Below are 22,336 nucleotides of genomic sequence, written 5' to 3'. Positions count from 1 at the left end.
GCAAACTGGATGGCTTCCTCACACGGAGAACTTAACATGAAACAGATTATGTTAACCATTGACCTCTATATGTGACCTTGACCTCTGAGCCAGTGTCTGTGTTTTGCGCATAACAAATGGTCTCATAATTTGGAGCATTTGTAAAGTTTCTTCAAAATAACTTCATGAATTGCAGAAATATGGACTGGGCACGAAGTGTGACAGACAGCTGACAGAAAAATGCATCCCATTTCCATGTTCCCTGTTTTCTTCGGAGGCAGGGGACAACAAAAATGTTTAAAAAGCAAGTGCCGTAGAATCACAGATGCAATTTTATTTCAATGTTGTTTTTTTTTGAGTGGACAAAGCAATTTTCGCAGTTTTGATGAAGTTAAGGGTCGGTCTTAAGGTATTGGACCCGTAATAGAGTACCTCCTTTTTGAAGAGTATTCAGTTCCTACCATAAACCTACTTTGACTGCAATTTTCAGTGGGGCGTAGGTTCAAGCCCCACTGGGACCAAATGTTTTTTCTCCATATATTCCTTTTTTTTCTAGTAAGTTTTTACTTATTTCAAGACTTATTATGGATGTATTGTACAAAAGTGGAAAATTTTAATTTTATAAGCGATTTCTTGCTGTTCAAAGTGAATTTACCTCTGAATCAAGAGAGGTAGAGTTACACATCTTTAAAAATACTGTGTTAGATGCGGTAAAAGTTCTCTATTTTGCCTTCATTCTTTAGATTACATATTGTGGAAGAAATGCAGGTAGATTTTACTTCTGCCCCAAGGTTATTTTTGAATGAAGTGAGCAAAATTCAAAACAGACCCACAGGATTCGACCTTAATTTTTCAATGTTGGAGTTAGAATTCTGTCCCATTAAATCTGTTTACTTGAGGCACCCTAAAGAAAATGATATTTATAGTTTCATTTTGTGTTTTATAATTGTTTAACAATAGTTTGATGTTTCTTTTATCAAAATCAATGCTGTAATGAATTCTCTGTAAACGTTTTAGATAGTGGCCATCACATTGAAATTTGTCTCTACTTGAGCTTGAGGAAATTCCATAAATTATACAAAATTTACAAAAAACGGCACGGTAAAAGTTGTTTAAAATTTGCATTACACAGTGCGAAACATGGTCAGCTTTAAGAATATACCAAGCAAATGCCATTTTTTTAACATTACTATTAGGTGTTCAATACCTTAATATAAGAGACTCTAATCCAAACTGGCTATTTATCAACAGATATATATTCAGAGAAACTCATTCTAAATTAAATTCAAAATAAGATGAGCCTAAAAGTCATGTTGGCTCATCTAACTAAGTTATTACCTTATTTAACCTAGAACATGTATCTAATTTTATATTTAATTTCTAGTATCTTATCTAAGCTTTTCAATGACCTTGCCTATTGACAAAATTTGGAACATCGGGTAGCCCAATTTTTAATTTGACCTAGATTTCATACAGACAAAGTTCTAAGATGATCATGTTGCTTTTAACTTGTTCACCATATGTGTTGATGATTTTACCTGAGGCTTATGACCTCATTTTTCCAAAGTGATCAAATTACAACATTGTACTAGATTTCAAACAGAGAAACATGCCCACCTAAGTCTCATTAAAGTAGAAAATGTTGCCTTCTAATAGTTAACAATTTGTTTCCATGAATCTGACCTTCTGAGTGTTTACATGTATGTCCTTGAATTAGCCTGATAACATAATTTAATTTTAGGTCCCTGTAAATCCAGTTTCGAACCTGACTAAAATTTCATGGAAATAGACATTCTGTCAAACATTTATGTATTCAAATAGAAAACGTGGCCTCTAAAATGTAAACATGAGTAAACAAGTTTTTCTATGATGTTACCTAGTGATTTTTTAAAGACCTTAGGAAAGGTATCCGGTGTTGAAACTGACACCGTTGAAAGAGACTAGTATTCTGCCAAAGTTTTGTGACGATCAAATGGTAATTGTGGCCTCTAGAGTATGAAAAATTAATCTACTGACATAGCTTAGTCAGTACAAAGATTTGAATACATATAGCCAACAACTGAAACAGGCGGAACTACAAATTAATTGAATGAATTGTCAGAAGAAGCTGTCTAAACAGAGGCAGCCATTAAGGAAACAAGTGTATAAATAGTTACCGCACATTATTTATAGCGTGCATGTATATGACGTTTTAACTCGAGCGCATACACATACTGTAGAGTCCAAGACTATCATTCTAACGGTTTTAGGCGGATATAACTATACTTCCCGACAAAAAGTCTAAGGTTTGAAAGTGCACAATTGGCATGGGACAACAAGGGAGATGACAATTAGCATTGAAAAACCAATCTAAAGTTTGTGAGTGTCCGAACGATAGAGGAAATGAATGGACTATACTCAGTTAAACTTTTTTGAGCGTTTGATTAACAAGGGAGGTGAATGTACCCTTAGAAAAAAAGTCTAAAGGTTGCAAGTGTTTAACTAAACCGTTGTTCACTTAAATAACTGGGGCCTCCGTGGCCGAGTGGTTAAGGTCGCTGACTTCAAATCACTTGCCCCTTATCGATGTGGGTTCAAGCCTCACTCGGGGCGTTGAATTCTTCATGTGAGGAAGCCATCCAGCTGGCTTACGGAAGGTCGGTGGTTCTACCCGGGTGCCCGCTCGTGATGAAATAATGCACGGAGGGACACCTGGGGTCTTCCTCCACCATTAAAAGCTGGAAAGTCGCCATATGACCTATCATGTGTCGGTGCGACGTTAAATCCAAAAAAAAAAAAACAAAAAAAAAAAAAAGCTTAAATACCTGGCAGGTTCGGCTGACGACGACGGTGACTACACTCCCTCGCAACCAATCTAAAGATTGTTAGTGTTCGATTGACAATGGATGTGACTATAAGCCCTGACAACAAGTCTAACGGTTGTGAGTGTTATATTAACAAGGGAATGCATGTTAATCCCTTACAAACAATATAAAGGCTGTAAGTATTTGATTGACGACGATGGTGACTTTCCTCCCTGATAACCAGTCTTAAGTGTTTAAGAGTTCTATCGATGGCGGAGGTGAATATACTCACTCACAACCGTCTAAAGGTTTTGAGTGTTTTATTGACACAGAAGATTACTATAATTTCGGACAAGTCTTAATATTTTGGGAAGATGACTGTATTTCCTGACTAAGAATATCAAAGTTGTTATTGTCCAATCGGTGAAGGTTATGAAACGTCTAGCCGAGAGGTAAATGCCCTATCTGACTACCAGTATAAATGTTGTGAGAGTTCGATTGACGGTGAAGGTGAATGCTCAATTTGACTACAAATATCAAGATTGTGAATGGTTGATTGACGATGAAGGCTAGTATTCTACATGACTACCAGTAATAATCTATACTTTCAATATGAATAACATCTTAATTACATCTCTGTGAATGCTCGAATGACTGCAGGGAAACATATACTACATGATTATCAGTCTGAAAGTTTTGCGTGTTCGATTGACGCGAGGATGAATATTGTCAGAGAACACATGTTGTTAAGTTATTTGTTTTATATCTCATTTTAGGTATTTTGAATTTGTTTAACTAGCGGATATCAAAAGAAACTATACTAATTTGAATGATATCGAGGTAACCGGAAAAGCAATAAAATAGAGAAAAGTGGAAACTTCACATGTCGCTCAACTTTAATTGATCTTTTTTGAAATACAGGTTGAAAGTTATTTTATATTTTTTTTAGTTTCATTAATAGGTGAAAACTCAGGAGAAGTGTCACAGGCAGCTTTTGAGAACAATGCTTCGTCTTCCCAAAGATGTCAGGGAAAAGCGATTGATAAAGGTAACTTTACTCTTTAATGTTTTCTGACTGCTGCACGTTTAATAACCTATTGAATAATTCCAGCAATATCTTTAACATTTTAGATGTTACGGAAGTAAGGCGCTGATATTGCTCAATATCTTAACTTTAAATATATGATTCAATAGACGTCAACACTATTTGCCAATAACTTTAACTGCTGGGTAACTTTTTGTTAGCTGATAACGATCATAATTTATGTAATCTAGAGAAACTGGTCCATAGTGAGTGTCCTGATTTATATGCAATATATAAAGAACGCACATGAATATCAATGCTTTAACAGCAATGCTACTTTAATGTTTTTATGTCCCCGAAGGGAGGCATATAGTTTTTGAACCGTCTGTCGGTCTGTCGGTCTGTCAGTCAGTCTGTCTGTCGGTCTGTCAGTCTGTCCGCAATTTTCGTGTCCGGTCCATATCTTTGTCATCGATGGATGGATTTTCAAATAACTTGGCATGAATGTGTACCACAGTAAGACGACGTGTCGCGCGCAAGACCTAGGTCCGTAGCTCAAAGGTCAAGGTCACACTTAGACATTAAAGGATAGTGCATTGATGGGCGTGTCCGGTCCATATCTTTGTCATCGATGGATGGATTTTCAAATAACTTGGCATGAATGTGTGCCACAGTAAGACGACGTGTCGCGTGCAAGACCCAAGTCCGTAGCTCAAAGGTCAAGGTCACACTTAGACGTTAAAGGATAGTGCATTGATGGGCGTGTCCGGTCCATACCTTTGTCATCCATGGATGGATTTTCAAATAACTTGACATGAATGTGTACCACAGTAAGACGACGTGTCGCGCGCAAGACCCAGGTCCGTAGCTCAAAGGTCAAGGTCACACTTAGACGTTAAAGGATAGTGCATTGATGGGCGTGTCCGGTCCATATCTTTGTCATCGATGGATGGATTTTCAAATAACTTGGCATGAATGTGTACCACAGTAAGACGACGTGTCGCACGCAAGACCCAGGTCCGTAGCTCAAAGGTCAAGGTCACACTTAGACGTTAAAGGTCATTTTTCATGATAGTGCATTGATGGGCGTGTCCTGTCCATATCTTTGTCATTCATGCATGGATTTTAAAATAAGTACGCATGAATGTGTGACACAGTAAGACGACGTGTCGCGTGCAAGACCAAGCTCCGTAGGTCAAAGGTCCTAAACTCTTAACATCGGCCATAACTATTCATTCAAAGTGCCATCGGGGGCATGTGTCATCCTATGGAGACAGCTCTTGTTTTCTTATGTTAGAGTAACAATGATCCAAAATTTCCATTATATTAAGTGTAGTTGGGATTAAAACTGCTTTATATACTATAAAGGTATCTAAATAACACTTACTTTCAAAATAATATCATCCATGTCAATTATAATTTTTTCTTCCTTTTGTTCGTTGGAAAACGGTACGGTAAGAGGGGGTTTGGGTAGTTACTGGAGATTTGCGTTAACACATTGCAGGCTATTGACATGCATTTTATTAATTTGCATTCATCATTTTCAATACAAGTTATAAAGTAACGTTCCACTTACAAGTTATTTTATACCGTTTTAACACGTACAAATTATTTTTAATTGGTTATACACGTACACGCACGCTCGCGAACTCACACAGGCAAACACGCGCGCGCGCGAACAGACGCAATTTTTCAAAGAAAACACTACATTACCCTTGATGTACAGTAATGACGTCCCATTTCCAAATACATGCCTTATCTAGAACTTTGACCAAATTAAATGTATAAGTCTTTGAAAAAGCGGAAATATGAAATAATGACCTTTTATTTTGTCATTGAAACGACTTTGACATTTACCTTGAAGTGGTTGGTATTGTATATCAAATTGACATATACAACATTTATTATAGAGGTAATGCAAACATCTAAATCAAAATTACTCTCTTTCAATTGAACACTAAGTTCATCATGGAAACGGCAACATTTACACGCATGGAAAATATTTGTTTTGACAACACATTAATACTCTAGTGGATATCAGACGATAATTTATATTTTTCAAACTGTCCTAAATGAATGATAACGAGGTAAAGGGAAAGGAGATGTTTTTTGAACTTTTCAATTTTGATAAACAGCTTGAAAATGTCATTTTATATATTTGTTAATTAAAAGGTGAAAACTCAGCAGACATGTCAAAGGCAGCTGTTGAAGACAATGTTAGTTCTCCTCAAAGACATCAGAGCAAAGCAATTGATGAAGGTAACTTTGCTTTTTAATGTTTTCTGACTGTGCACATTTCCGAAGCTATCGTATTTTTAAAAATTATAATAATAATAATAATAATAATAATAAAAGCTATATATATCATTTAAATTTTTTAATGTTACTAAAGCCGGTGAAATTGCTTGATATCTTAATTTTTTATATAGGATATTCAATCAACTTTAACACTATTTACCAATAGCTTTAATTACGGCAGAAATTTTCGCTACCTGGTTAAGATTATAATTTATGAAATGATGAGGGAATAGTCGATAGTGTATGTCCTGATTTTAATACAATGTTATAAATTATAAAGAACGAACACGAATATCAACGTTTAATAACGTTAGCCTATGTTTAGAGTAGGTGGTATTAATTGCTTTACATGCTAGAAAGGTATTTAAATGACTTTTCTTCAGAAAAAAAATCATTTACCTCAATTGTTAAATATTTTCTTTCCTTCCTCCACTGCAAAAAAAATGACAGCGCGGTATGAGGGTTGAGGTAATGGAGAGAGAGGGGGAGGGGGTTACGACATTACTTATTGCAGTACTGTTACATACATTTTCACGGCATTGGCTATTTCGAGGCCAGCTTCGACGCCATTTTGGATTTCTTTGAACGCTTCAATTTTTGACAATTTATGCCGGGAGATCCAGATAGTACAGACATTACCAAACAAACATATTGATTTATAGCATAAACAGAAGGGTCCCATCTCACCGTAAAATCTTCTCCCTCACGTTCACGGAACTGTTTTGAGTGTATGATTGACGAAGGAGATGAATTTATTCCCAGACATCGTGTCTTAGATTTGTGAGTGTACGATTGACATGGACTATTAAAGGAGGTGACCATACTCATTAACAAATGACAAATGTAATGGTTGTGAGTGTTCAACTGAAAAAGGAGGTGGATAAACCCAGTTATAAAAAGTCTAGATATTATGAGTGTTAAATTGACAAGGGAGTTGACTATTATCCTTGACAACTTCAATTTAGGTTTTGAGTGATCGATTGCCGGCGGAGGTCAGTTTACTCCCTGACAAACAATCTTAAGCTTTTGAGAGTTCGATTGACGGGTGGGTTTACTATACTTCCTGACAACCAGTCTAAAGGTTGTCAGTGTCCGCTTGACGGGGTATGGGTGATTGTATTCCCTTCTAACAATTTTAAGGTTGTGCGAGTTCGATCGATGAGGGAGGTGACATGTCTGCCCGATTACCAATCTAAAGGTTGTTAGTGTTAATTTGATTGGGGAGTAATTAAAGTCCCAGACAACTAGTGGTTGCGATTGTTGAAAAGCAGCGCGTTGGCAATAATTGCTTTTAACCAAATAATTGGTTCTAAGTTTTCGATTGCCGGTAGAGATGACCTATTTTCTTGACAACGAATCTAAAGGTCGTGATACTGTTATGACAGCAGAGGTGACAACATTCGCTTATAACTAATGTGAACTATACCTCGTGACAACCAGTCGAAAGTGTTGTCAGCGTCCGCTTGACGGGGTACGGGGTAAATATATACCATGACTAACAATCTTAAGGTTGTAAGAGTTCAATCGACGAGGGAGGTGAAATGTGTACCTGATTAAAGTTCTAAAGGTTGTATGTGTTCGATTGACCTGCGAGGTAAACGTTCTGACTTACAGTACAAATGTTTTGAGAGTTTGATTGACGGTGTATGTGAATGCTCTTTTTGACTGCAAATATTTAGGTTGTGATATTTTGATTGACCATGAAAGATACTATTCTAAATATCGCATGACTGCAGCGGAGTCTATACTTCCTGATTATCAACGTAAAAGTGAATATCGGAAGAACTATTCTGATTTGAATGAAATTGCGGTGACGGGAAAAGAAATATAATATGAGCGGATCAATTCTAAAATACAGTTTGAAAATGTTTTTATATATAATAGTTCTTTCTTAACTGATAAGTGAACATTAAAACTTGTGAGTGATCGAATGACTGCATTGGAGTCTATACTTCCTGATTATTAGTCTAAAAAATTGCGTGTTCGATTGACAGGAGAATAAATATCGTCAGAGAACACATTTCGTTAAGTAATTTGTTTTATATCTCATTTTTAGGCATCTTGAATTGATATCAAAGGATCGATATTAAAGAAACTGTCCTAATTTGGATGATACTGACGTAACGGGAGACACGATAAGATTTTAACTTATCAATTTTAAAATACAGATTGAAAGTGTCATTTTAAATATATTTCTTCATTAATAGATGAAAACTCGGGAGAAGTGCCACAGGCAGCTGTTGAGGACAATGCTAGTTTTCAAAGACATCAGAGCAAATCAGTTGATGAAGGTAACTTTGCTCTTTAATGTTTTTGACTGTTAAACGTTTTCTAAGCTCTCGTTTCATTTCAGCAATAAATTGAATGTTTTTAATACTCCTGAACTTAGACGGTGATATTGTTCAATATCTTGATGTTAAATATATGATATTCAGTCGACTTTAAGAGTATTTGCCAATAGCTTTAACTGCTGGATAAACTTTTCGCTAGGTGATCAATATCACAATTTTTCAAATGAAGAGGAAATAGTCGATAGTGAGTGTTCTGATTTTAATACAGAAAATTTCTCTATGTTAAGAGTTGGCGGGATGAAAACTGCTTTACATACTAAAAAGTATCTAAACAACACCCACTTTCAGAAAAAATCTCATTAATGTCAATTGTAAAATGTTTTCCTCCTTTTCTTTATTGCAAAAAAAAAAAAACCCGGCTCGCGATGAGAGGAAGGGGGTAATGGTGGGAGTAGGGGCGGGGGATGAGGGCGTTACGACATTATAGGTTATTTGCATGCAATTTATTTAAATTTGGGAACTTAGGTTCTTTATGCCGATTTTTTATTTGTTTAAACAGGCAAGCGCGCGCATACACACGAACATGCACACGCATGGAAGATAGATATTGGTATTACTTTATATTTTTACCTCGAAACGACCTTGACATAGAACCTGAAGTGGTCAGCATTCTATATCAATGTTACATATCACAAAGAAATAAATAATACCAATGCAAGCATTTGGCTTTAATTTAAAATCTGTTTCCTTCATTTGAACATTAAATTATCATGTCATCAGCGACATTTACTGGTATGAAACGTGTTAGTCTTTACAACATATGAATAAACCTTATGAAAACTTTGAAAAATATAGAAATTACCAGTTTCGCTATCACATTTGTAACCGATGAGAATGAAAAAAAAAAATCATTTTAAAGTAAGAAGTAATAGAGATTAAATAATATTTATTTTATTTTTTTTTTTATTTGAACTTTGAATGACATTCACCTTGACCGTGGTCGTGCTGTATGTGCATTTGTGATATGTTATGATATGAGAAAGATACAGGTATTTAACGTTAACTTTATAAGTAAATTTGCCATGCTGTTACGTACATTTTCATGGCATTAGCAGATTTTGGAGTCCATCTTGGACGTAATTTTGGATTTCTCGGAATGCCACATTTTTTGACAAGTGATAATGGCAGTCCCAGATAATTCAGAAGTTACCTTAGATTTTGAGGTTAATTATGCCTTGTTAACAGAGGAATCCCATCTAAACTTAAGATCTCCTCAGATGGTCAATCTGCAACGATAACGGTTTTGAGTGTGAGATTGACGGCGGATGTGACTTTACTCCCTGACAACGTGTCTTAGGATTGACAGTGTAGTATTAACATGGGACAATAAGGGAGGTGACAGAAATAATCGGCACACAAATCTAAAGGTTGTGAGTATTCAATAGATAGGGGAAATGACTATAATCAATACCATCCAATCTAAAGATTTTGAATAATTGATTGACAAGGGAGATGACTAAGTTTAAAGGTTGCGAGTGTTTAAATTACAAGGGTGTTTACTATAATCCATGACAACTAATCAAAAAGTCGTCAGTGGTCGATTGACGGAGGAGATGTCTTTATTCCATAACAGCCAATCTTAAGATTTTGACCATTTGATTTAGAGCGGACGTGACTGTACTTCTTCCCTCATAACCATTCAAAAAGTTGTGAGTGTTACCTTAACAAGGTAGTTGACTGTATCCCTTTAAAAACTCACTTTTGTGAGTGTTAAATTAGCATGGGAGTGGACTATAATCCTTGACAACCAATCTATAGGTAATGAGTGTTCGATTTATGGCGGATATCAATTTACTCCATGACAACTAATCTTAAAAGTTTGAGAGAGTTCATTTGATGGGAGAGGTGACTATACTTACTCAAAACTAGTCTACAGGTTGTCAGTATTCGATTGTAGGGTGGGGTGGTAACTGTTTTACTTTACTGCCAAAACTAACGGTTATAAGTGTTCAATCGTCGAGGAAGGTGAAATGTCTGCCTTTACCTATTTAAAAGTTTTTTATGTTCGAACGACGGGAGGGGTTGGGTAGGTTGACTATACTCACTGGCGACAAGTCTATAGATTACAAGTGTTCAATTAACCAGTTTGTTTAATATAGTTACTGTCAACAACAACCAATATGTAGGTTGTGAGTGTGCGATAGACAGCGGAGGTGAATTTACGCCCTCATAGCCATACTAAAGGTTGCGTGTGTTTGGCTGTAGGATGTAATTATATTCCCTTGCAGCAAGACGTACGGTCGCTGGTGTTAAATTAGCAAAATAGTAGATTATAATTCCTGACAACAAATCGTTTGGTTGTGAGTATGCAACTGACGGCAAAAGTGACTTTACATCCTGACAACCAATTAAAAGATTTTAAGAGTTTAACTGACGGATGATGTGAACCAGTATAAAGGTTTTGAGCAATCTATTGATAGCGGGTGTGACCATAACTCCTGACAAGTCTAAAGGTTTCAGTATTCGCTTGACATGAGAGGTGACTGCATTCTCTGGCGACCATTCTTAAGGTTGTTAGTATTCGACTGACGGGAAAGGTGAACGTTACATCCGACTGCCAGTTAAAATGTTGTGAGAGTTAGATTGACGGTGGAGGTAAATTCTCAGTGTAACTACAAATATAAAGGTTACAGAGTATCTAATTGACGATGAAAGTATTCTACATTTCTGTCGGTATAAAGCTATAAACCAGATATGAAAAGCAACTTAAAAACCGTGAGTGCTCGAATGACAGCAGAGGAGGCTATACTTCTTGATTATCTATCTAAAAATTTTAAGTGTTCGATTGATCTGAAGATAAATACAGTTTGAAAATGCCATTTTACATATTTTTTTTATTTATAGATGAAAACTCAACAGGAGTGTTAGAAGCAGCTGTTGAAGATAATGCTACTTCTTCTCAAAGATATCAGAGCAAATCAATTGATAAAGGTAACTTTTTTAAATATTTTCTGAATTCTGTACGTTTTCTACGCTATCGGTTTATTTCAGCAATTTCTTTAATATCTTTAAATGTTACGGACTTTATGCGGTGATATTTTAACGTTTTAACGTTTATCTTATGGTAGGGTGACAATCATTTGAACATTGCTCTATTATAAGAACAGTTGAAATGATTACTGCTTTATATGTTAAAATGTCATCTAAATAACACCTACCATCAGAAATATTCTCATTCATGTCATTTGTAAAATAATACCTTCCTTTCCTTCACTGCAAAACCGTTTTTTTCATGAGAGGGCGGGGGCAGTGGTGTGAGAGGGGAGTCATGACATTGTAGTTATTGGCATGCCTGTTTTCAATTTGTGTACATTATTTTTCATACTTGTTATAAGTTCAGGCCTAGCTTTTGTGATCGCTCACCGCCCGGCGACCGTCAGGCGTCCCGTCCGTACGTCCGCTCATAGTCTCTTTAAAAACATACTCCTATATCACCAAGTCACTTTTAATAAAACTTTATAGAAATGTTCCTTTGATGCTCTCCTAAAAAAATAAGAATTTAATTCCATATAGCATTGTGGTTGCCATGGCAACTGAAAGGAAAAAATTAAAAAATCATCTTGTCCAAAACCACCTGTCTTAGGGTTTTTATATTTGGTGTGTAGCATCATCTATTGATCTTCTAATAAGAACGTTCAAATTATCCCCCTATGGTCAAATATGACCCCGCCCTTTGAGGGTCACATGGTTCGCATAAACGTATATAGAGAAAACTTTGAACATCTTTGCCTCGATATTTGGCCTGTGACATTACCTAATGGTCCTCTATGAGTATTATTCAAAATATGCACCTGGGGTGAAAAAAGGCCTCGCCCGGTTGGTCCTTATTTTTACATAGGAAAAAAAGTTCTTTTATGAAACCACAATTCTTAGTATGTAAAAGTGCCTTTTGGTCCTCTTTAACACGATCGATTGTTCAAGTTATTACCTTAGGGTGAAAAATAGGCCCCGCTACGAGGATTCCAAGTTTAACATATGCTTAATATGCAGGAAGTTTTTAAGAAAATCTTACATAAACCTGCAAGGTCTAGGCTTTTGATATTTGGTATTACTCAGTGGTCCTCTACAAAATTGTTCAAATTATGCCTTGGGGTAATAAGTGACCCTGTCCAGGGGGTTAACTTATACAAAACTTACATATGAAAAACTTCTTGACTGAAAGTTCAAGGCCTATCATTTGTGCTTGAAAATAGACTATTTTATAATATTGTTATGAAAATGTTGCTCATTACAAATCAAAGAATGATATAGTTTTGCTTTGTATCTTGTAGAACCTACCACCAGTAGAATCCGAATATTATTTGAGCGACTACGTCACTTACTCTCAGGATTTTTGGTAGGTCTTTGATACAATCTGTCTAAACACACATTCTATGCTCATGATAATCAAAAGTGTTTGATGTCAAATAAATACTCCCATCCCACATTTTGTTTACATTTTTTCTTCTTTTAAAAAAAATATAGTTCACTAGCGGATTAGCAAATAACAGTGGGAGAAAGTGTCCCTGACCTAAGTTTAAAGTTATTACTATACAAAGGTGTAACTACTTAATCAACATTTCCCACATTTAGGTATATCGGCGAAGAAAAAGTACAGATGTGTCGAAGATGCCGGAAAATGCTACTATCGTTCAAGCAGAAAGAGGTATCTATTTAAAAAATCGAAAACGGAATTCTAAAGATTAATGCATTATCATGACCGAAGCATATCGTTTTAAACTGAGCTTATTCATGATTAATATCATGTTGAAAAATCAATGTTACATGTATATATGTATTACCAATGCATGCATGCATATATAGCTTTTTATATTTTCTAACATTTTATAAGGCAGCTTGAATTGAAGAAAAGGAAATTATTTCATTCGACAATAACATTCTAACCTTGTCGGAAAGTGAAGAGTTGGGGAAGGTAGAGAATAAAACAAAAATAGTTCTTCATTTACTTATACGTGTAAAATAATAAAATCTAAATCACTGCTAGGAATATCATTGAATTAGGTTGATTCCATATAGCAGTAACGTGTAAAATGATAAAACGAAGATCATCGTTATTAACCGTTTATCTGACTCTGATAAAATAAGCACTCACCCTTCATACCCTTCAACCAAATTGTAAAATGATTGAATGTATAATAAAATGACCTGTGTAAAAAGTAGTGTTATTTCTCTTTCCTGATTTTAAAGTGCCAACGGGATTTAAATAGGAGTAAACACCTCGATCGATGCATGATTTGCTTCAGAACATGTATATTTTATGAAAATATAGATAAAAAGCTAAAAAACAAGGGAGAGCTATGGTTAACCATGCCACTTTAACATTTGACTCTAGAGATGATGAATGTCATATTCTATTTATCCTCATATAAAATCACTTTATCGATTAGGTTCGTGCCTCACGCAAGGCGTTGAATTTGTCATATGAGGAAGCCATCCAGCTGGCTTACGGAAGTTCAGTGGTTCTACCCAGGTGACCGCTGCTGATGAAATAATGCATAGAGGCGCTGCTGCGGGTTTCCTTCACCATCAAAACTGGAAAGTGGCCATAATACCAATAATTATTTCGGCTCGACGTTAATTAAAAAAATAATATAAATTACATGCAGGATTTGCGTCAATTTAAAGAATCTATAAACGCTGCGTTGATGAAATTTTCTTTCAGCTACGGTGCAGCTTTTCAGTTCACATATTGGAAATACAATAAAGGATATAGAAGTGCATTTTATAGAACTGCTAATGAAGAAGCTGAAAAATGCCAATTTTGTCAAATGCAACGAACTCAAAGACATAGATTGGAAAAAGATGCTAATTGTTCTGTGTATCATTTCATCTAGAGTAGCAACAGACGCAGCGTACGCTATAAACGACATTAAAAGTGAGTTTTCATTTCTGTTATTGCTGTTCATATTAGATATTTAGATCTATTTAAAATATATATTTTATAGTCCCATTATGCGCGCTTAGCTCAATAGGTAAAGCGATGTCACGAGTTCGATCCTCGGGCGGGACATATTTTCTCCGTGACTATTTGATAAACGATATTGTGTCTGAAATCATTTGTCCTCAACCTCTGATTCATGTGGGCAAATTGGCAGTTACTTGCCGAGAACAGGTTTGTACTGTTACAGAATTCAGGCAGGAACACTGGTTAGGTTAACTGCCAGCCGTTACAAAACTGAAATACTGTTGAACCCAAAACAAACAAAACAAACATTTTACTTGCATTGGACAGATTATTCAGAAATGTTGAAAGCTGTAACCTTGAAATAGAAAAGGTACATATAATATTCCTTCGTTCAACAGTTATTCAGATACTATATTTTATCACTTACACTCGCTGATCATGTTGGAATTGCCTGTACTTTGATGAGAAATATCTTCGTACACATTTCGTTCAGAGTTTTAACAATTTTATCTTAGTAAAAAATAGTAGATTCTATATTAACCGAACATTCTTCGAAATCAAATTGACACATGCCTTTTTTCTTTTTTATATAGATCCAGCAAACACTGTTCTCATGCTTATCCATAACAAAGAAAGTCATGCCTTGCCCAAACTTACCAGTTCATTTGTCCTTACTGACCAGGAATTCCAGAATTTAGGAGGCGTATTTGATTTGGCGTTTTTTGAAAGAAGAGGAATATATCAATGTGAAATGAACGACATTGCTTTAGATAAAGTCTGCACCTTCATAAAGAAAAACTGGGGAGACACAAACTGATGGCATGATAGTCATTTAGAGTGCTAAAGATATAGATCTACAGAGGGCCTAAATAATTCTGACTTCGTAAGCAAATTAGTGGTGAATTATTTCACACAATTACTTAAATACATAGGGTAATTTATCGGTTAGACAATCTGTTGCAATTTAATTGTTGATAAATTTCAGTGAAAATAACTCGTCGATTGTTAGTTTAAAGTTTTTTTTTCATTAATATGTGAAACCTTGTATTCTAAATGAACACTTGTACAATTTGATACTGTTTAAATTCAAAGAAAGTTTTGTTTGTTCAAAGAAGCAAGTATATGAATTATGCCAATTAGTCATAGATAAAAATGTGTAAGAGTGTTTAGTTCTTATAACTTTGCAACTCTAAAAACGTTATTTTGACACATTAAGGTATACATCACGATTTGTTGAGTACTAAAGCCCAAAGCGCTACTCATATTTGGGTTTGAGAACAGGTTTTTCGATAGATATCCGTCAATTTCAAACTGCAATCATAGATAACCTGATTTAGATATTTTGTTTTGTAAACCAGTCTATAATTGACTCATTTGACTGAGAACTAGCTCGGGAGATTGTACCACAAAAACACATTTTAATACAGTCTTCTTCAATCTTTTAATGTTATTTTTGTATTTATTTATCTAAATTCATGATGATGTACGCGTTCTATCTGCTTGATTTCTACATAGTGTCAATTTAACCTGATCTTGTAAGATGCACTATACTCAACCCCCAAGTTCACTTAAGTTTCACGCAACATGTAGCTGTTCAGTCATGCTATAACTATAATGGACTTTTCAAACGGACATTTACTACCCTAGGTTCGTACTCTGGGTATATCAAGTTTTCTCTTAAATTTGATAAACTAAAGACCAAGCCGAATCACTGCTTTCCATTTTATCATAAAGCCGATAACAATGAGGATTTGCCAAATTTAGGCCATACTTTGATATAATAATCTATATAATAATCTAGACAATATGTGACAACAAATACGATAAGCAGGTACTGTCAGTCAGCGGATCCTAAATATGGAGAACCACTAGGAAAGCTACGGTTTGTGACGGAAGAAGCGATCCATTACCCAATTTATATGAAATCTCACTGCAGGATCGTAACAGAATATTGCTGCCTGTATCTTTTAGAGATACAAAACCGTATGTAATAACAAGGATCCAGTTGGGAATAACCCCCTAGGTTTATGACAGAAAACGGCTATTGAAAACCCGATTTGTGTCTAACAAACATACTAAACGTAAAATCATAAATGAAAAATTAATACTATATTTATTTAGAGTTTCAAAAACAAACAGATTGGTTCAAGAGATAGACAAATAACGGTTCTACAAACAAATACTGTTTTAATAATATCATAATAATAAAATGTCTTGACAACAAATGGAATTCTCACAAATACTTAGACAAAAATCTCGAGAATAGAAATTTACAAACAAGTAACGGAATGTTAACGGCTTAACAAAGGGGAAGGGGAACAAATATTTTAGGAATAAATGCCAAAATATATCCGGAGTTAATTACCTTTCAATTAAACTTGTAATAGAACGGAAAAAATATACATTCGGAATTCTCGGTTCAAAGTAGCAGAAAAAACAAATGTGACAAACTACAGCAAAGAGAAAAGAGCTAAATATTCAAAGATTACATGAGTACGACTTAAAACAATATAGCTAAGTTCTAACAGAAGTGGGCATATAATTAGTCAAAAACGTTTTCATTATAAATTTTGACTATTTTCGTTCTTTCTAAATGAAAGTTTTAACGTAATCTAATTCACTTGTACACGATCGTTGTACTAATAGATAGTATATAATTTCAATTTGTTTGCACATGTTTCGAGCACGGTATATTATAACTTAACAGAGACATCGTATCGATGTCAACATTTTCGGTTTTGTATTATATGTGTACAGTGATAATTTAATCTTTTTTACATGTTAAAACCTTACATATTATTCTGAAAATGAGCATATTTAAAACGATAAAAAATCATTATACATTTATAAAACAAATAAAAGTATAGTGGTTAGTCTATGACAAAAACAAAACAAACGATTGATGAACATATGACACTGTTTTCTTTACTTGAATTATATAGACAGATCATATTTCTATCCTTGTAGTTATCGAAGTTCTGCACGTTTGATAAACCGGATGTGATAGTGTAACATTATATACCCGGCTAATGTAGAATAAAGCCTGAATTTGGAGTACGGTAATGAATTTCATTTTAAAAAGTAATGAGAACCCCTGAGTAAATATACTCAAGAAACAACGTTACTGTTCATTGACAAATACCTTGAAAACAAGTACGCGAACCTATACATTTTATTTCACAATATTATTAGCCATATGTTTTATTTACAACTGCCAGAAGTCTCATTGAAATATACATTGTAGAAAAAATTCAATTCACAAAAATGTTATAAAAATTATATTTTTTCCCATAGGCTCTCATTATGAAAACTTGCGTGAGGTCCAACTTTTTTCAAGTCAGTCGGACAAGACATCAAGCACACGACCCTGTCGCTTTTATTTGCTGAGTTTTATAAGTATTTTATGAACGTTTGAAAACCAGGGTTTTTATCCGGACGTGCAGTACTGCCTTTACGTTCTGACAGGGGAAATATTTTACTGCCTCATCAATAAATGCAAACATGTGTAGGAGAAGTCTAAAAAGTAATCTATGTCTGCCGTGTGGGAATTAAGAAAACTGAACTGTTGCGTCGCTACACTGCAGTTCATACAATTTGCTATGGTTAATTTTTCATTTAAATAGACAGAAATATCCTGTAACACCTGCGGTAAAAGTATATAAAAATAATTTACATATTAAATCTGTTTCATTCAATGAAACTGTATACACTTGCATAGTGATTTACATCATAAGAAGTAACAACACTAGATTATCAACTTTTGTCAAGACATCTTAAATCATCACATAAGACCAAGTCACAATATATGTATTTTGGGCTGATAAGTTTTAGTTGGCGAGCGGGAAGCAAAAAGCTGCTTGTATTATTTTTTATAAAGTGTTTTATTATGAGACATTTTGAATCGTTTTTATAACAAAATTAAGAGGACCCTGGAAATAAGTCTTTGACTTTATGGGCTATACTGCATATATGCATCTTCCTCAGTACATATTACTTTTTCATTTCCAAGCCTGACTAAAATGGAATAGGTTTTATGTAGGAATATGTATCGGTAAGCTAACTATGATTCATAAATTAATATAACAGACAGTAATATGTTATGTGTTAGTAAATTTACTCAGATGATTCTGTGATATATTTTGATTGACTCACCTATCACGGAGTGACAAGACAAACTTTTATGAACGCCCTTTATCCGTCATCCGTCGTCCATCGCCGTCGTCCGTATTCAATTTCTTGTGAACAACCTTTTTCAAATCAATTTTAATCCAACCTGCACATAACTTGTACTCGCACAACATATTGGTTCCTTTCGAAAACGTTCGAACAAATTTGCTATTTTGGCACTGCAGCCACTTCATTTATGGTTTGATTTGATACAAACTTGAAAAATGTTTTAAACAACAATAAATCTTGGATTCCATTATGAATCCGTCAGAACCAATCATAGGTTCTGAAGTAATAGACCTGATTGACCCCTGAAAGAGCCAAAATGTATTAATTTCTAACTGCGATAGAAGTGACATTTTACATTGGATTCTTATCACACTTACACACAACTTAATAAAATGGGCAAAATGTTCTATTTTGACCCTTTAAGCCATTAAGAGGTTTCATTTTGTCTTTTATTTGACACAGACTTGCGTAGAATCTTGATTATTTCTAGGCCAGGTTCGAAACAAGGTCAAATCAAAGGAAAAGCTTGTTAACAACAAGAGGCCTCATTTATTTCTCTGTCTTCATGAAACATGTTCAGAATGTTAAACTTGATGATACCTTGTTCAAGTTTAAAACTGGGTCATATGAAAGTAAAAAGGAAAAGCCTGTTAACACATTTGAAACCATATTCATGAAATTATCACCACGAAGTTTCGTCAGGATGTTTATTTTAATGATTCCTAGGCTTTGTTTGATCTTTTTGGGATCAAAAATTAGGCCGCTCACTGAAATCAAATGAAAAGCTTTTTTTGTACTCTACAACCATATTGATGGACATATCTTCATGAAACTTGGTAAGCATGTTAATCTTGCTGATTGCTAGACCAAGTTTGAAACTGGGTTATATAGGGTCAAACACTATGTCACCATTGAAATAAAGGAACGTTTTTATCATTCAATAGGTCACAGGTATGACCCTGTATTCATAAAATATTATCAGAAGGTTTATGTTGATGATCCCTAGGTCAAAATTAACTTTGGATCATTTGGGTTCAGAAAGTAGGCAACGTGCTCAAATCACATGAAAAGATTGTTAATACTCTTAAAGCCACATTTATTATCTTATTTTCATCTTATTTTGCACATTTGTGCAGTTCTATATTACCTAGTATGAGGTGTTTTGAACTGCTGTCATAAGAGCTCAACTAGGTCGCTGTGAACCTACTAGGTCTCGGAGTGTAACTTTATGTATGGTTCTGTTCAATGTTCCTGCTGCAGGTATATATAAAACCAAATATCTAAAATGTGTATGTAGTAGAACTGAAACATTTCTAAGAGAATAATTGTTTATTTTGCTAAAATTACTTTTTATCAGGATGTAAATATCGTGTGCAATAAGGTATAAGCAAGCGAAATACATTTGTTTCAATTCACCTGTTTAATAAACGCATCTATTTCACATTATATGATTCACATAATTCCAAAGCACTGCATAGTTTCACCGCTTCAAAGATCACTGTGTATTTTGATGCGAATCTGCATTATTTAACCGAAAGCATGTGCTACAATTTGATTTTCTCTTGACTCACTATGCAATATTTTTATACAAAATGTCTCTAAATACTTCGACAAAAAAGTAAAAATACGTCTGACATGTCGAAGTATTTAAAGGTTTACAGTAACTGCTGTTACCCCGACTGGTTAATCGGGTACCTGGCATGTCATCTAGGCGTTTAAAAGGTTACCAGGCAGCTGGATTACTCATTCTCGAAAGTGCCTGGCCGAATATAAAACAATTACACAAGCTATTTCATAACTTCATGAGTGTTTTGAAACACATACTCACTGAGAAGGAAGTAAATAAAACAATTTTGTTAATGATTATAGTTACCAAATTTGCAAAACATTATTTGTGACTTTTGAGAAGTAGATCTTTTAAAGTCAATGGCTTTTGTCTCTTATTGAGCAGCTCGACTCAATGGATACCTCCTTTTCATCAATAAATGGAATACGTCTTTAAAATGAATAATTATCACCTGATAGTATCAGCTCATCTATTTGGAAGTACGATCGATCGGAAGTAATCGCAGCACTTGCAGGTTTTTATGGCATACTCGATATACTCGTTAGTTACTCGTTGCGCTTAGTGAAACTAATAAATTAAGTGAAACACGTAAGAACAGATGATGATGCAACGGTCGTAGCTGAAGATTTAGGTCATAGCTGGGATATCTTCTTTTGTCACTTTTCGCTGCCGACTTTGAATAAATATTTTCTACTTAATTTCTTGTCTAAAATGCAAACACAGTACAGTACCTAATGATTTATTATCATTTCGCATTGTGCTCGAAAAATACCAAAAAAACCATATTGCTGAACCTGAACAAGAATGCATTTAACAATACAACCAGAACATTTCTAACTGAAATACTACTGGAAGTGCGTCATCTGTAGATGGTTCATAGGCGAATATGCATCCTTCATGGATGGCTCATCTACAAAAAATGCATTATCCACGGACACGGAAAGGAGTCATCAGTGGATTACTCAGATAAATTGGAGCTGTAAGTTAAACGAAACATTAGTATAAGAAGATTAAGTAAGACATCCAGGCATGGCTCATCATTGAAATTGGTGACTGAAATGTTTGGGAGAATTAAGGACTGACAACAAAAGTTAGCTCTTCAATTTATTAATGATACATAAAATATATACATAAAATCAAAGAAAATAATTTTATTAGACAAGAGTTTTCATAACTAAAACCATTATTCTATGTTCAGATAATTCATTGCTGTTTGAATTCACAATTTGAATTTTTTTCTAAATTTGAAGCGAAGAGCAAAATCAATGAAATATATAGATAAATTAGAGTTGAATAAAAATATTTAAAACACTCTTACGCTATAATGATGTTAACGTGCGGTGACGTCAAAGTTTTTGTTGCGACAAAAGAACAGCGTTTCTATATTTTATCTACTGTTTTAGATTAAGGGCATATTAGAATTGAAATAATTTATAGCAAATTCGTGTTTTAGCACTATTTATACACTCGGGTGGTGATACGTCGTACAAATAATTTCACTCGGGCTGCGCCCTCGTGATATTATTACACCCGACGTATAACCGCCCATCGTAAATACATAGTTAGAAAACACTCTTTTGCTATAAATTATTTCTTAAATAAAGCGCAAAGAAGGAGTCCTTTAATTTATTTAATTTTATGAATAAGCTTTGTAAACGGTTTGATAATTTTCAATTCATTATTTATAATCTTATGAATAATTAATTTTCAAAACGAAGGTTATAAAAGGTATATATGCTTTATACTTTATGTCCGTCTATTGATAATTAGATATACTAATAATTTGCTAAAGTTATTTCCCTTTTAGAAAGAATGAAAATATATCTTTCCTTTAGGACAACTGCAAACGGCTAAAAATATTTATTCATATATTTATCTAGGTTTTTCTTTTTTTCATATTTAACTTCAATTTTCTGCATAGTGTAAATGAGAATAGGTATGTTTGCCTTATCGGCAAAACTCGAACATTCTGAGATTCGAACGTTTTTGTAAATTCTTACGAAATTTAAGTTCCCTTACGGTACAGACTGAATTCTTCTCACCTGCTCAACTGCTTTTAGAGGGAGCTCAATTACAGTCAATAGCCGATTTTAAACAGTTTGGGGATCGAAGTGAATTGAATGAGAATTAAAGGAAAAATCAGTAAGGAAACATGTAAACTTGGAATCAGAAGCATCGCGGGATTTAAACTGTATAGTAAAATGATATCATTGCCATTCTCAGTTAAATAACATATTATGTACTGTATTTCTT

The 22,336-nt window shown here is 34.4% G+C and overlaps 1 protein-coding gene across 1 annotated transcript in view; it reads left to right on the top strand.

The window, feature by feature from the left end:
* LOC123537188 (uncharacterized) overlaps window positions 1–15,766 on the top strand; it is a 226,999-nt gene extending 211,233 nt beyond the window's left edge. The window contains exons 5-12 of the mRNA XM_053548340.1: window positions 3,712–3,810; window positions 5,959–6,045; window positions 8,292–8,375; window positions 11,280–11,366; window positions 12,707–12,771; window positions 13,008–13,080; window positions 14,098–14,310; window positions 14,934–15,766. Coding sequence (XP_053404315.1) covers window positions 3,712–3,810; window positions 5,959–6,045; window positions 8,292–8,375; window positions 11,280–11,366; window positions 12,707–12,771; window positions 13,008–13,080; window positions 14,098–14,310; window positions 14,934–15,157 — 932 coding nt within the window. The 3' untranslated portion in view covers window positions 15,158–15,766. The remainder of the gene's footprint in view (window positions 1–3,711; window positions 3,811–5,958; window positions 6,046–8,291; window positions 8,376–11,279; window positions 11,367–12,706; window positions 12,772–13,007; window positions 13,081–14,097; window positions 14,311–14,933) is intronic.
* Window positions 15,767–22,336: the final 6,570 nt, after the last annotated feature.

This window comes from Mercenaria mercenaria, chromosome 1, assembly GCF_021730395.1.
Source record: "Mercenaria mercenaria strain notata chromosome 1, MADL_Memer_1, whole genome shotgun sequence".
NCBI classification, from domain to species: domain Eukaryota; kingdom Metazoa; phylum Mollusca; class Bivalvia; order Venerida; family Veneridae; genus Mercenaria; species Mercenaria mercenaria.
This window is presented reverse-complemented; position numbering and strand designations above follow the sequence as displayed.